Consider the following 15,785-nt stretch of genomic DNA (forward strand, 5'->3'; position numbering starts at 1 on the left):
ACATTTGTTGGCATTTATGTTTGATAAATAACAATTAATAAGACAGTAAACTAATTGTTTCAGCACTGGAGGCAACACACAGGGGGAAATGACAGGATGCAAAGGAACAAACTTAATGTCCTCAATTTAACACTACATTGTGAGAACAAGTTGCAGACAGTGTTCATATGGTGAATCATGGTTACCAGTAGTGGAATGTAACTAAGTACAATTACTCCAGTACTGTACTTAAGTCCAAATGTTGAGGTACTTGTACTTTACATGAGTCTTTTCTTTTCATGCCACTTTCTACTCCGCTACATTTCAGAGAGAAATATTGTACTTTTCTACTCCACTGCATTCATCTGTTACAGCTTTAGTTACTTTACACATTAAGATTTCTGCACACAAAACAACTGTAGTTTATAAAATCTGATGTTTTATTATGAATGAAACTAGCCAACAATATAAGGACCTACAAGTCCAGCTGAGATGATTAGACCATTAAACACACAACTGGTTGGATCCTTTCCACTTTCTAAAATGTGAAGATTTTACTGTCTTATACTTTTGTAACAATTTCAATGCAGGACTTTTAGTTGTAACAGAGTATTTTTACAGTTTGGTAATAGTACTTTTACTGAAGTAAAGGATCTGAATACTTCTTCTACCAATGATGGTTACCCATAAAATGGCTTAATTAAGACGTTAACAAACTGAAGTTATAGTAGCTCAACAGCCATGTCAGCTAGCTGGATAGCTATTTCTTCTAATTCAAAATGTAAATGTATTAAAAGACGTTTGCGTTTCGCTTGATTCCTGAATGTTCGTAGAAACTAGAGTCATGATGCTCCGTCCAATCGGCTGTTGGCAACCTACCTTTACATTTTGTCCAGTCATCGTTCGGCAGTTCAATCCCACGTCCAGTACCTCAGCTGCCTGAACATCAAATCTGACTAAAACCTGCTCCTGGCTCTGCTTTCCTACCATGTGTTTCAGTAAATAGACAGGACTATAATATTCTATTGTCTACATTTGAATGTGTTGTAAGTTGCGTCGTCTTCCTGTGTGAAACTGATCTGTGCAGCAGAGAGGAAGAAGTCTGAGCATTTAAAGCGCGGCGGTGCAAAGAAAAGCAGAAGCAGACGGTAACATGTTACCGGAAATAATACACAGGCTCCCCTCACTGCTGCCGATGAATGAAAAACAGCTCGCCATCTGCTTGGGAGGTTACGCTGCCTCTCAAAACTTTACTACAGTAGAATAAAAAGCTCATGCAAAAGTGTATTCTCATACTAGTAAAAAATAAAGCTCTGTTCACTGCTTTACACTCCTCTTACGCCAACAAACGCATGTTCTTGCAGCGATGGACAAATGCAACAGCAGGACTGACCCAGCCTGCAAGTTATCAAGTTGGAAACACGGAGGATGTAACAAAAATGGGGAAAGTTAAGTTGCTTTCACACCTACCTTGTTTGAACTAGAGTTTGGTTCACTTCAGGTGAGAACACGATCTGACCCAAATGTAGGAAGGAAACCAGATACAGAGCATTTACTAACCTGCAATTTCAACCTGGCACACAATTTACAGACTTATATATGATTTAAAAGGACGACGACTTTCAGATCCATAAGCTGTTCTGAGCACACGTCGCTGGTTGCCTGTGTGACATCATCATCTCACTCTCTCAGTCACTCGCCGCTCACATGGTTTGCTTTGTTTTCAAATATTAGACTAATATACTAATACAACTAGAAATGTGGTGGTGCTCCATTATTTCGCAGACCAGAAGTGTTGGCGAGTTTCTGATATTCTGTCCAATGAGCAAGCGACCACTTTCGACCGCGTGACGTGGGTATACAGCGTTCGGTGCGTTTGTCAAAGTGCAGTGTGAAAGCGAACCAAACCAAATGAAAAATGCAACAGTGTTGCAACTTAACCCCCCCAATCATTCGAGTCCACTGAACTCTAGGTGTGAAAGCGCCCTAAGGCCAGTTACACACTGGCTGCGTGGCGTGAGCGTGTCAGCTGTGTGGCGTGTCCGTTTATATTTCGGCTCCCATGTAAACAGGTTCAGGGCTCCAGACTAACTTTTTTCACTAGGAGCACAGTGGCCCCCTACTGAAAATTTTAGGGGCGCAACCAGAAAATTTAGGGGCACACACCGTAAATCAACATGCTAACCAAATATTCACATTTCTACTAATTTCCACTGTATTACTAATAAATACTTTGATAATAGATGCAGAAATTACAGTGTGATGTTTCAAATTCAGTGTCAATTTTGAAGATGCAACATAGAATGCACCATTGCTGTCATGACAGTAAACAAAATTTTAAAAATATACCAACTCTGGTAATTCACCTTAAAATTAAACATGTATTGTTTAGGCTACTACCCTTAGGGTTGGGTACCTTTCACATCTGAACCAATATTGGTACAGATACCTGAAATTATGGTCAATTTTTTCGGTACTTTCCCTCTGTAATTACAAAACAATTATTTCAGTTGTAAAAATAATTCCAAACCTATTTATCCTATGTACTTAGAACATTATGTTATTTTATTAGAATATGTTACACTCTAAAGAAATTAAACAAAAATAAAAATAAAACCCCTCCCTCTCTCCTCCCAAACCCATCCCTACAACCTGTTAAATTGAATAATTATTAATTTCTTACTCACTGTAACTTGTTTAGCCTGTTGTATTTTCATCATGACCGTTTTTAATTGCTCTTTAATGTTTCATGTTAAGCACTTTGAGTTGCCTTGTTGCTGAAAGGTGAAAAGGTGCTGTAGAAATAAAGTTGCCTTGCCTTACAGCCTCAGCCTGTCAGTCAGTCACCAGGGCACAGTTGCACACTGTTGAGCCTGCTGCTTGTCTCAGAGGAAGTATCAACAGCACCGTGACTGTTTTTAATATCATATCGCAGCAAACGCTGTCTGTGTGAAGTTTTTAAAAACTGTAACCATACTTGAAACCACTTTATCGGCATCACTCACGGTGACTTCAACCAAACAGCCGACGTAGTTTGCGCCGATCGCACCTCTGCGTGTGTGTGTGTGTGTTTGTGTCGGAGCACCGCTCTCTGTCAGTTTTCAGAGAGGACAGATAAGCTTGTACCTACATTTCGACATTTAACGTGTAAAAAACGGGGGCAAATTTGCTGGTCGCACATGTGCGACTGGATGTAAAATTCAGTCGCAAAATGCGACCATTTGGTCGCGGTCTGGAGCCCTGAGGTTAGAGCTTACACACTGCCTGCGTGACACGCACGTCTCGAGCCGCGCCGAAAACGCGCGCCTGCTAGAAATAGAACCGACGCCTTTTTCTCACGCGACACGCAAGCGTGTTGGAAGAGTTTCCAAGCAAAATAGAATAGGAAAAGATGTTTATATGTCATTAATACACAAATACATATTAATAAATGACATATTGATGTTTGAAAGTCTCGAGGTTTTGATATAAATGCAGGTATAAATGTAATTAAAAATTCTGTAGCCTATTTTGCCGTCAATACTGCTGATGTTGTCTTTCGGTGACATTAGCAGACAGCAGATTTTCCCTACAACACTGAGCACATGAAGCAATAGTAAAAGTTCTTGCTGGGATGTTGAGTCAATAAATAAACATTTAGTTAAGGACGGGATCAGCGTTTTGGTTAAATATTGACTAATGCAACATTGGCTTGAGGCACAACACTTTTAAGAGTCATTGTTATGTGCTTTGTACATCCAAAAAAAATAAATAAATCAACATCCTCCCAAAACATGAAAAAGGGACATAATGTACCCATCAGAGTTGATGTACATTTTCAGATACCAGTATCTGAAAATCCTTCCATACAGCCCAAAATGTTGGAATCTATGCACTGATCCGATACCACATCATTCTGCCCCCGAAGAACTACTTTAAAAGTAGTTAATTGTGTGAATGCTGATTCATTCACTTCATTCTTCAACTTTCTTTGGTCACCTCTAACTTCTGCATACGTTCAGCTGCAAAAAAACAAATGATTCAAATTCAAAAATGTTCAGCTCTTTAAGCACATGATGGGACTTCTAAATTTGTTCTGCTATTTAAAATATTAAGCTTTTTAAAAATATTGTTTACAATTAAAGTCAATGAGAGCAGGCTTCAAATCCTCTTCTTCAAAATGCTACTCCTACTTCATACTTTCACCGACAGACACCAATCAAACTTTAAACCATTCACAAGAACTTCAGCTATTAGGCTTAGGGCCGATCCCATCCAGTATCGGTATCGGGACCGATACCAGCGTTATTCACGTATCGGATTTTCCCGATCCAACCTGTGGAGATATCCGATATCCATGAGCCATGTCCGCGCTTTAACGTCTGCTGAAATGAGTCCACAGGTGATTCCTGCCGGCTAGTCTGCTAGCTGGCTGCAAACTCTAGAATGGATTTCCTGAACGGAGGCGCGGCTCAATGAGACACAGAGTTATGAGACACGCCCCCGCTCAGGAAATCCATTCCGCAGTTCGCAGCCAGCAACATGTCCGCTGTGTGGAAATACTTCACACTGGAAACACCGCAGAGCAAGACAGCAAAATGCAATGTTTGCAAAGCTGTAATTCAGAGAGGCTGAAGCTCCCTCGCGTCGTACAACACTACGAACGCAATCAAACATTTAAAAAAAAAAAAAAGCACCACACAAAAGAGCACGAGGATTTTTTAGCCAGGGGGCAGAAAGACAAAAGGAGCGAATCACTTCTGGAGTCATTCCAAAAACAAGGTAAACTCCAGGCAGCAGTGTTTCCTCTAGGTTGACAGCATAGTGGCGGTGCATACCGCTCTAAACCAACATGAAAAACGTAGCTAGTAATGTTCACTCAGCGTTTAGTTTTGTTGTTAAACTGTGTGTAAAATGAGCGGTGACGTTAAATCACCCCTACGGTACCGTCTATTTGCTGGATGGTTTCAAGGTAACGGTTGGCAGCTAACATTAGCAGATAAGCCCGTACACGGACGTCCAGTTCTTTAAACTAACACGGAGTGTCTTTGGTGATGGGTTTATTGCGCCAGTTGATAGCGTGATGACGATAATAAAACAATATATTGTGCAGCCCTACTAATAATACAGCTCTGACTTTAGTTTTTCCTTAGTCTATACCCACGACCTTCCACTTCCGTGTTTTTTTGATTGTTGAGGAGCCGCTGGCTATTCCGCCAGATGTCTTTCTTTTTCGTTGGCGTTCGAACCTCCGGTGGATTCCTGAGGACTATGGTTAACTGCTCCTCAGATCTCTGCAGGGTAAATCCAGACAGCTAGCTAGACTATCTGTCCAATCTGAGTTTTCTGTTGCACGACTAAAGCAACTTTTGAACGTACACATGTTCCACCAAAACAAGTTCCTTCCCGAGGCTTTTTTGCAGAGGCACCGTGGCTCTCTGACAATTGTGATTGGTTTAAAGAAATGGCAAAAAGACCAGAGCACGTTTTTCTCCCATCCAAGATTCAGGGTTCATACGCATTTTAACCAATACTTTTCGGCAAATTTCCATGACTATGCATTCCTGAAAATGTCAGTCGACATTATACAATAAGAATACACATCTGTGTTGAAGTTGACCCTCAGAGGTTTAACTATAAATGAATGATAATGTATGTGGTTCATAGTGGGATTCATAATATCGCTCCACAAATACAAAGCTGAGGTTAAGACGATACATTTATTAATGACATATTATGCAGTGTTAAACTTTCTGGGTCTTTTTATGTTTCCAAAACCTTTCCAGGCCTGGAATTTGCATTTTTCAAATTCCATAACTTTTCCAGGTTTTTTCAAAACGTATGAGCCCTGAAGATTGCTGTATGGACTTGCTGCATTTTCCTAGACGAGCAACACATCAAGTGATCTTTTCTCCATCTGTCACTACTAGAGCAAAACTAAATCCTTCTTAACACACAGTGGACTATCCACCCACTAAGGACACATATCCCCAGACAGCAGATAACAACCTCTGCAGCTTCGTTTGATTCCCACCACCTCTACCTATGGACCACAAGATGGAGCCAGAGAACCAGGAAAAGCTCCATGAGCTTTTTAGAATCCTGCAGCCACACAAAGCCTCCATTATTATCCATTATGTCCCAGCGGCTGCCATGGTATTCTAAGGGAGGGAACAGCACAGTGATATAGATCAAGCGCAAACAAACTGTGCTGTGAAATGAATGAGTGACAGCTTTAGTCCAGCTGACAGTCTACACGCGGCTCCGTCTTTGGTAATAAGAGTGTAGCTTAATTATGAATGGAAAGGGAGTGTGTCATGTGTACAAGAGTTAATGTAAAGCCATGTCAGCTGAGAGAAAACTTTCCACAAACTGTACTGTCTCAATTTTATTTTTTGTAAAATATCCTATCAGGCGTATCTCCAAGTTATCCAATAGCACCCTGAAAGGCTGTGAGGGTTGTTGCATAGTATAGAGAGAAGAGAGCAGAGAGGCATTTATCATGTTGAGACAGGGAAGGGCTCGGTGTTAAGACATCACCACACGCTTCTCCAGACAGCATCAGTCAGGAGGATTCAGACAGAGAAACTATCAGATAGTCAAATGATTTCTGGGGACGAGTAGTGTTTATGACAGATATGCACTAACTATATGGTGACCGGTCGCCTCTGTAATAATCATACAGGCATTAGTAGAGGCTACGGTAGGTTAAGCTCAAGAAGTTTCAGCTTGATGAAAAACGTGGGGGTTGAGTGTTTTTCCTTGTATGTACTGTAGCCCCTGTGTTATGTCTGTATGCTGAGTAGTGACATTTAGTTTTGTATTTACTCACTTATTATTCCTAAAATAATACCCATACAGACACAACTATTTCCTACAGCTGGATTGTTTCAAACGGAGGCGTATCTGTTCCGTCAGCTGCACGTGAGACGGACAACTGAGAAATGCTCCTGCGATGTCCCCTTTGGAGGTGTCAGACTTCTGTACATATCAAGTCCGATGGTTAGACTGGTGCTCAGCTCTAGTTCTCTTTTAGTCGTCCTGGAATTCAGTGAACACATGATAGATTTACGTTTGTGTCAAACTGAGAATACTTTATTTTCCTTTCAAGTCATCGCTTCCTGCACGCAGACAATGTTCATACCTAAATTTAACATGGCATGGGTTTATTACCGAGGGACAGACAAGTCAATGGCAGTGAGACACATAGTCCCCTGCATTGTAGCCCCACTTCCTACTTTCCTAAGCCACAACTATTTAGTTTGCAGATACATAGTTTGAAAACAGCCCACAGCACACATCTCCTTCAGGCTGCAGAGCTCCAGCCACTACACTACACTAACCACATTCAAATGTACATTTCCTCAATCGCCAGTGACATTCCGCTAATCACCCAGGAGTATACTCTAATGTTCCCTACTGACTGGTGAAATTTGCATTAGCACTGTCACTATCTGCTAAGTGACAGATGTCCTACATTATTCATAAATGTTTACCAAATGGCTATAATTCAATGGTTCAATTCTGCAAACTGTCTTTTTAATTTTCTTGGTATAAAAATGCTAATAATTACAACACACACACACACACACACACACACACACACACACACACACACACACACACACACACACACACACAATCCCATGTTGATGGGGTTGTGATGGAAACACTGATTCAGTCCCTGAACTGACTGCCATTGCTCAGAATGACACACCCTCATCTTCACCAGCAGCTGGTGGAACAAGGAAAGACACATAGTGAAACTTAGTTCTGATTCAGGGCACAGCTCAAACCTGGCAACCCCACTAGGATGACCGTTGACATGTTTTTTTGTGTAATAATCCAACAACACCTGTGCCTAAAACCACATTTACATTTCTATAAAAAATAAACAAATACGAAAATCCATCCCGTCAGGCTGCAACCTAATGCGTTTGTGTCTGAACAGCAGCTTATCGAACCAATCAGCATCGGGGAGGAGCTACTGACCGCTACGGGGGTGGTTTAGGTGTGTGTGACGGCCGCGATCATTCGTTCAAAACAACAGCGGCAAAAACGTGATAGACCGATGCTTCATCCATTACCTGCCAGGTAGTTTTTTTTAAGTGCCTGCCCTTTTCCAAACAATTTTTACAACAGCAACAGATTGAGTTTCTTGAGGTGCAACTTAAAGGAACACGCCGACTTATTGGGAATTTAGCTTATTTACCGTAACCCCCAGTTAGACAAGTCCATACATACCCTTCTCATCTCCGTGCGTGCTGTTACGCTGTCTGACGGCTCCAGCGGCATCAGGCCAGCACAGAACATGCAGGTGAATTGTTCCAGTAATCCTACTGCTCCAAATAAGTGACAAAATAACGCCAACATATTCCTATTTACATGTTGTGATTTATAGAGTCACAGCGTGTACAAAAAACAACGTAACATGAGACACAGCCGTCTTCTAACTGTAAACAAACCGGGAACTATATTCTCAGGCGGAAGAATATAGTACTTGGGCGGAGTGATATGCTCGCAGCAAGCCTGCCTGAGAATATAGTTCCCGGTTTGTTTACCGTTAGAAGATGGCTGTGTCTCATGTTACGTTGTTTTTTGTACACACTGTGACTCTATAAATCACAACATGTAAATAGGAACATGTTGGTGTTATTTTGTCACAATTGGGAGCAGTAGGCTAGTTGGAACCAGTTACCTGCAGGATCTGTGCTGGGCTAAGCTAACGCTGGAACCGTCAGGCAGCGTTACAGCACGCACGGAGATGAGAAGGGTATGTATGGACTTGTCTTACTCTGGGGGTTACGGTGAATAAGCTAAATTCCCAATAAGTCGGCGTGTTCCTTTAATGCACCATTAGTTTAACTAGGTGCACCTGAAGGCACCATGGAGTCCCGTCAAAGCCCACATGCTTTACCTTTGTTGTTTGTTTCCATAACTCACCTTACTGGGAAGGCAAAATGTTGCCACACCAGTGACTTCAGGGAAGCAGGACGTTTTTCTAGTTCTGCTGTTTCTGTCTTTGCCAACCCCGTGTCTTTAGCTGCACGCTACCAGCCAGCAAGCTTCGCTGTGTCTGTTGTTATTTTCTTCGGACATGCACAAGAAGGCGCGGCTGGAGAGAGAAAAAAAATACTGGGGGAATCGCCGATCCTGCTGCTGAAAAATCGATTAAAATTGAAATCACACCCCTATTCAAGAGCAGATTCAAGATTCTCCTAACTTAACCCTGATGTAGTTTACACAGGACAAAATGAGACAAGAAGGAGCTCTCAGGCATAAAATAGCCTGTTTAGAGGGAAATCAAAGGCCAGGCGTATTAGACAATTAATCAGACACTAATAACCTTGTGTGGAAGAAGTCAGACTGTCTGTATGTGTGTGTGTGTGTGTGTGTGTGTGTGTGTGTGTGTGTGTGTGTGTGTGTGTGTGTGTGTGTGTGTGTGTGTGTGTTATGCCTGAGAGAGCTCCTTTAACCTTGTGTGGAAGAAGTCAGACTGTGTGTGTGTGTGTGTGTGTGTGTGTGTGTGTGTGTGTGTGTTTTATGCTTGAGAGAGCTCCTTCATGTCTCAGTTGTGGTTCAGGGTGGCAGATGTAGGTCAGAGTGCACATCACACGTGCACTTGTACAGACAACGACATCATGCACCCTGCATGATGTATTTGTCTGTATAAGTGCACATGTGATGCTAGCATAAAGAACACACACACACACACACACACACACACACACACTCACTCACACACACACTCACACTCTTGTCTACATTCCCTAAAAGACGTAGAGACTCTGCAACCTCATGCTGTATTTGCTCTGACAGATGTGTCTCTTCTCCCTTTGCTTTGGACAGATTTCCAGCGGCCTGAGACGCGCAGGGCCAATCACAACTGTTTGTATGTAATATGAAGAAAAAATATGAAATCTAATTCCATACTTTTCAATACTGAGTAGGAACTAGGGCCGGGATGAAATGCTTTTGTCCAGATTTGATTCTTTCAAGATACATGGGTGCCGATTGGATTTGTGTTAAGATTTTCATTTATTGTGATTCTAGAGATTTTGCGATTCCATAGTATTGAGTATTCTTTTCCTTCTTTAACAACAACAAAAGTTGAATAATACACTTCTAGAGACAATATAACAACAATTGTTTTCTAAGAAGAATGCACATCTCAGTCAGTCATTTATTTCATTTGTAAAGAAGTACATAACATGGATTTTCTGCATTTTCTGTTTCACTCCGTTTTGCTGGAAACGGATATGATGTAGTCGCTGTCTGTTGTCTACTTCCTGTTGCCGGTATCTCAGTTCCGGTTTAGCCTAATGCTTAATGACAAAACAACACGCGAAAACTGAAGGATTTTATGAATGGAACGTGTTGCTAACATAAACGGACCCGCTTGATCTGTTGCCCAGCACCCTACGCACTCCATTCAATGCCCAAGGATGAGACAAAAACATGAGAATGGTTAGCATCCCTAAAGCTAAAAAAAAAAATCCACCGAAGAGAGTTTATGTCTGTTCTTACCATTTCATCGACCACAAACCAAAGGAGCTCCACCCGAATACGGAGTTGAGCATCGAGCTAGGTGACGTAAATTGTGTGAGACGAGAGATGGAGTTCACGGAGCGGGTTTCACACGAAACTAAGTGGTCATATGAAAAACCTCCGGCTAACTGAGACTTTCTTTTGTTGATAAAGGATATGACTAGGGCTGGGTACCGAACGTCGATACTTTTATGGCACCGAAACAAATTCTCCGATCCTATGAGTATCGAAAAATTATAAATTTTTCGGTGCCAAATTTCAGTTCCAAAAGCGTCTGAACGCTTAAGCGCAAGCTTATCTGTCCTCTCTGCATACTGACAGAGAGCAGAGCTCCGACCGACGCGCGCACGCACGCACACACACACACACACACACACACACACACACACACACACACACACACACACACACACACACACACACACACACACACACACACACACACACACACACACACACAGCAATGCCGATAAAGTGTTTTCAAGTGTAGTTACAGTTTTTCAAAACTTCACGCAGACAGCGTTTGCTGTGATATGATATTAATGGCGAGCCCAAAGTGGTCGCGGTGCTGTTGACGTTACACTTCCTCTTACAAGCAGGCACAACGGTGGTTTCACTGCCCTGATGAATGACTGTCAGGCTGAGCTTGTAAGGCAAGGCAACTTTATTAATGTTACTCTGAGTGAGCAGTGTTACCAGAATTACATATACATTTTGACGGGATCAAAAAATCATTTGCCTCTCCCCTGTTCACTGGAATGTGTCTGGGGACACTACTTGTTGCACTATGACCATTAATTGCACTTTATTATGCTGTTCTATGCTCTATTGCACATGGTTTGTATGTCTTGTTATGACATTTTGATATTTTTTAAATATTTTAATAAAGAAGTTCATGTTTCAAGTTCAAGTACATGGAATCTTAGAAAATCCTTTTTACCGTGGTATCGAAATTGGCATTGAGAATCTGGTTATTTTACTGGTATTGGCACCGACTACTGAATGTTTGGTGTCGTGACACCCCTAGCTGTAACCGGGCACTATGTTGAAAGACTGGTTGAGTTTCACCAGACAAGGAGAGCGAACAACAAACCCTTTCATCTCACAACTTGATAAACGGACTAAGCGGCTATCAGCGTCACAGTCATCTGTTTCCTCCAAGCATGCTAATTCTGTCTGGCTGCAGTAATCTCTCTGGAATGCGGCGGCAGAACAAAACAAGGAAGATGCTTTTTTTTTTTACGCAACTCCTAAGAATCTGGCTCCTCTGACTTCACATGCTACCGTAAGTCAAAAGGGCAAGGGGTCAGGGTGACAGTGTGCTTCAAAGACTACATAGAGGCAGCCAGATTCAGTCGCAAACTATTGACTAAAAGCCTTTTTGACAGAGTGGCTGAAAGCATGTGAGGTATTGACAGTATTGATGATTGGGGACAATGCGTGTCAGCAGCCATCAGGGTGCCGCTTCTGTACACATTGAACTCCATAATGGATTCAGCGGAAGTGTCAAACTCCTCTTCCAGTATTACTGTGGATACTTCCACACAGCTATCATTCAGTTAGCTTAAATGAGAGTGTTTGTTCCCGTGCTTTTCAGATTTCATTCAATCACTTCAGAGATGTGTATGAACGTGTGTATAACATGAAAGGGGAACTCATCAGATTCTACACAAACAAGTCTTCTCTGACTCTGGAAGAGCTTTGTCAAGTCGGAGGAAAAAACCCCCCGATGATGTCATGGCTAACAAAAGACACTATTGAGTAGGGGTCGACCGGCTTTTCAAGGCCGATCCCGATTGTTAGTAGTTAATGATAACCGATAACCGATATTTGGAACCAATGTGCATTTACAGTAACAATGAAAATGTTTAAGTAAAAATTAAGATTTTGAATGTTACAACACAAAACTTTGTTTAAATGCTTTAAGCAATTATTTAATAGTTGATAACCTTTCAACATAATACCCGTTAAAAGAGAGTCCGATAGTGTTGTGGGCGGAACATGGTGAGTGGAACCGAAGCAGAGGGACAGACACGGAGCTGTAGTCAAACCAAACGCTTTTTATTTAATTAACTTTATCAGTTATCAGGTGAATAAAACACAGATACAGATAATCTGCAAAAAAAATGATAATCTGTCTATCCCTACTATTGAGATGCATTACTGGAAGCTCTATTGGAGCTCAACTCATATGAAGGATTGAAATCAGAGTATGTTGTCCTCTGCTTTTCGGTCTCTTGTGAACTTTATAGAAGTGCAATTCTAGTACGCCATGAAAGAAATGCATGAGCTGAAGATGTTGGCATGCATCAATCTAAACTCTAACCTGAAGAGTTAAAACTTAACAGTGTTCGAAATCCAACCACCTCTTTGGTCTAACATCTGGCAGTTTCTTTGGGCAAATATCCTCCCAACAATCTCAGCAGCTTGGACCATGCAGAATGAAATTTGCGGAATTTAGCGAACCATTTTTCTGCTTGGGGTGGACATTCTGAGTTTTATTTTAATTTTTATATATATATATATATATATATATATATATATATATATATATATATATTTTAATCTGCAAAAAATCTACTGGGCCCAGAGATTTCTTGTGGTCCTGGTGATTACATTTTTGAACTCAGAGTGGCATTTTGCATTTTTAAAAGGTTATTATATGAGTCAATAACTATAATGCCATATGAAAGCCTACAGTAATGTACACACCCACACAAAGCAGTGACATGAGCCTGCTACAGTGTGACAGAAGCCCCAGGGCTTAGGTCAGCTGAGCAATAGTAGATAAAACACAGAGGCATTCACTGCCCTGCTCAAATGGAAACTGAACAGCAGATAAGCTGAGTAGAACTGGACATGTGCTGAAGTGTAGCCTTTGAGTTGAGTGTGTATATGTTGAGTAAGTGATTGCGTAAGACAGGCATTAACTTGCCTGTATGTTTAAAGATTATTATATTAGGTTTGTTTTAGAAGGTTGATATGAACAAAAAAAACAAGTGGAGAAAACAAAGCCAATGGATTCATTGGCTTTGGGCTTCAGCAGCTTGCTGGCAGAGCTAAATTCTTCACCCACCAGCAGCCTACTATTAGCTTGCAATTGGTCTAAAATATCACGTGAACTGCTGTGTTTCCTTATGGGAAAGTCTTTCCTTTTCTGCTCTATTTCCTTGACTTGCAGGTTTGCTACACATGGGATACTTTGAGGGGTATAAACATGAGTTCCCTTTTTTTTTTCCATTTAACAAAATGTGTAGCCTAAAATAAAAAAAATATATAAAAAAACACGTCTAAACAAGTCAACTATTGTATTAATATCTCTCAGACAACAAGACGCTTCCTGTGGTGAAAACCATACTGTCAGAGAGAGCTCTGAGTTTAAAGGGCTGAAAGCAGTGAATGTGATTGGACGGGATTGTCACAGCCTCTAACACGCCCGCCTATTACGTAGGATTATGTATTTTACCTGATCCCACCCTGTATCTAAGTGCTGCATGAGTTCTCCAGGCCAGCCTGCGTACAAAATGAGCATTTGACCTGCAGGGGTCACAAAAATCGAGCCCTATTTCTCAAATATGACAAACAAAAACAGTATAAGACTCATAACCGGCATGGTTGAGAGAATGACGAGTTGCCACTGGCCATGGTACTATTGAGCAAAGTAGCAGGATAAACAGCTTGCTTCTATAGCCTAGATAAGAGAAAAAGTGCTTCGCTTATCCAACAGAACGGCTGGTGTACATACACCTAAACTGCAATTTCCTTCTTCCAAAAGTTCAGAGGGGAGTGCAAATGGAACTTCCCGTACCCTCCACCCCCACAAAACAAATGACAGAAGACTTCAGGGAATGATCCGACCACAACTGCCATTTTTATTCATTACACAACCAAGTTGGAGGACCAGGAACCAAACCCTCTCTGTGGTGCTGGGTTATAATTTCACCTCTGCGCCACACATTTACCTCCAGGTCTCTTTTTCTCAATGACTAATCCCAAAGCTGCGCAACATGTGACGGTGTCTGGGCTGATGACACATAGTACACAACGGCCACACTAAACATGTGTTGACTTGACATCGGAACTGTTGATTATTCATCATTTATGTATTGTGACATGTCAGACAACCGTATAAGATAGCCTCTTGAGAAAGGGCACAATGTCTCTGGGTCACTCAGCAAACAGCCAACAATCAGTTACGGTATCTAGACTTTGGGTAACTTGACAGGCCATCTCATTACACTTCTCATTGGGGTCTCTGAACAGTAGTCCATGAGCTGATAAGATGAACTGAGTCACTGATCCACGGCCTGCTCGAGCCTTGTATTTGCATTTGTGATATTTGCGGGCTGAGAGCAGGCCTGGAATTATCGCAGAGGAAAGAGAACCTCCCTGCGTCCCAAAGGAATTTCTTAAACCAACCGAAAGCGTCTCATATCCAAATGGCATCAATCTCAGCAATGATAGAGTTCACTCTATTAATGTGTGGAACTTTCGGTCTTCAATCCACAGAGTTTTGTGAATATAAGTTTTGGACTTTGTTAGTGTTATTTGAAAACTCCCTTTCTTAATTGTAAAACTATGTTATGGCAATCAGCTCAGAGGTAAAGTGACTGGAAAACAACCAGGTTTTCATGACGTGCTACTACTGGTCTAACCTTAAAAGACTAACCCTTGTGTTGTCCTCGGGTCCAATTTGACCCGTTTTCAACGTTTTAATATCAGAAATATGGGTTTCTTTTATCCAAATTGCCCAAACATAACTTGGATGCGTATGTGCGTTGTATGGAAGCCATACAACATTCTTTGCAGGTACAATTAATAATTACATCCATTGAATTTGGGGTGTTTTATTTAGTTTTATAGCATTTCAAAAAAATTTGTAAAGGGTTTTCAAACAGTATTCTAACTAAACTTTAACTTATACCAGTCTGTGATTATCCACTCAACATCCTCTGACTTTAGTCAAAATAATTCCTGCTTTTTTTAACTAAAAAATTAGGTATAATGTCACTTAAATTAGGTTTGTTGACCAAGAATTAAAAAAAAAAGCGTTGAAAAAAGTGACAAAAAGTGTTTAAAACAGCGTCAAAAGCATACAAAAATGTTGGAAAAAGCACAAAATAAAAAAATCATTTTCAATTTATACACCGGAAGGACAAGTTAATGGTCGACGGGAAGACAACAGGAGGGTTAAAGCTTCAGGGCGTAACTTTTTGATATTAATGAACGTCTGTTACATTCGAGCCATTGCCAAATGAGTTGCTACAAAGCTGATTAAG

General features: G+C 41.1%; 1 protein-coding gene across 3 annotated transcripts in view; it reads right to left on the reverse strand.

The window, feature by feature from the left end:
* The window catches only part of myo18ab (myosin XVIIIA b), a 161,801-nt gene that overhangs the window by 125,253 nt on the left and 20,763 nt on the right, over window positions 1-15,785 (reverse strand). Inside the window, exon 1 of one of the 3 annotated variants that reach the window (XM_028574606.1) lies at window positions 859-1,037. The exons of the other annotated variants lie outside the window; for them this stretch is intronic. Coding sequence (XP_028430407.1) covers window positions 859-969 — 111 coding nt within the window. The 5' untranslated portion in view covers window positions 970-1,037. Of the gene's footprint in view, window positions 1-858; window positions 1,038-15,785 lie in introns of those variants that run through there. 3 annotated transcript variants of the gene reach the window in all.

Source organism: Perca flavescens, chromosome 3 (genome assembly GCF_004354835.1).
Source record: "Perca flavescens isolate YP-PL-M2 chromosome 3, PFLA_1.0, whole genome shotgun sequence".
NCBI lineage: Eukaryota > Metazoa > Chordata > Actinopteri > Perciformes > Percidae > Perca > Perca flavescens.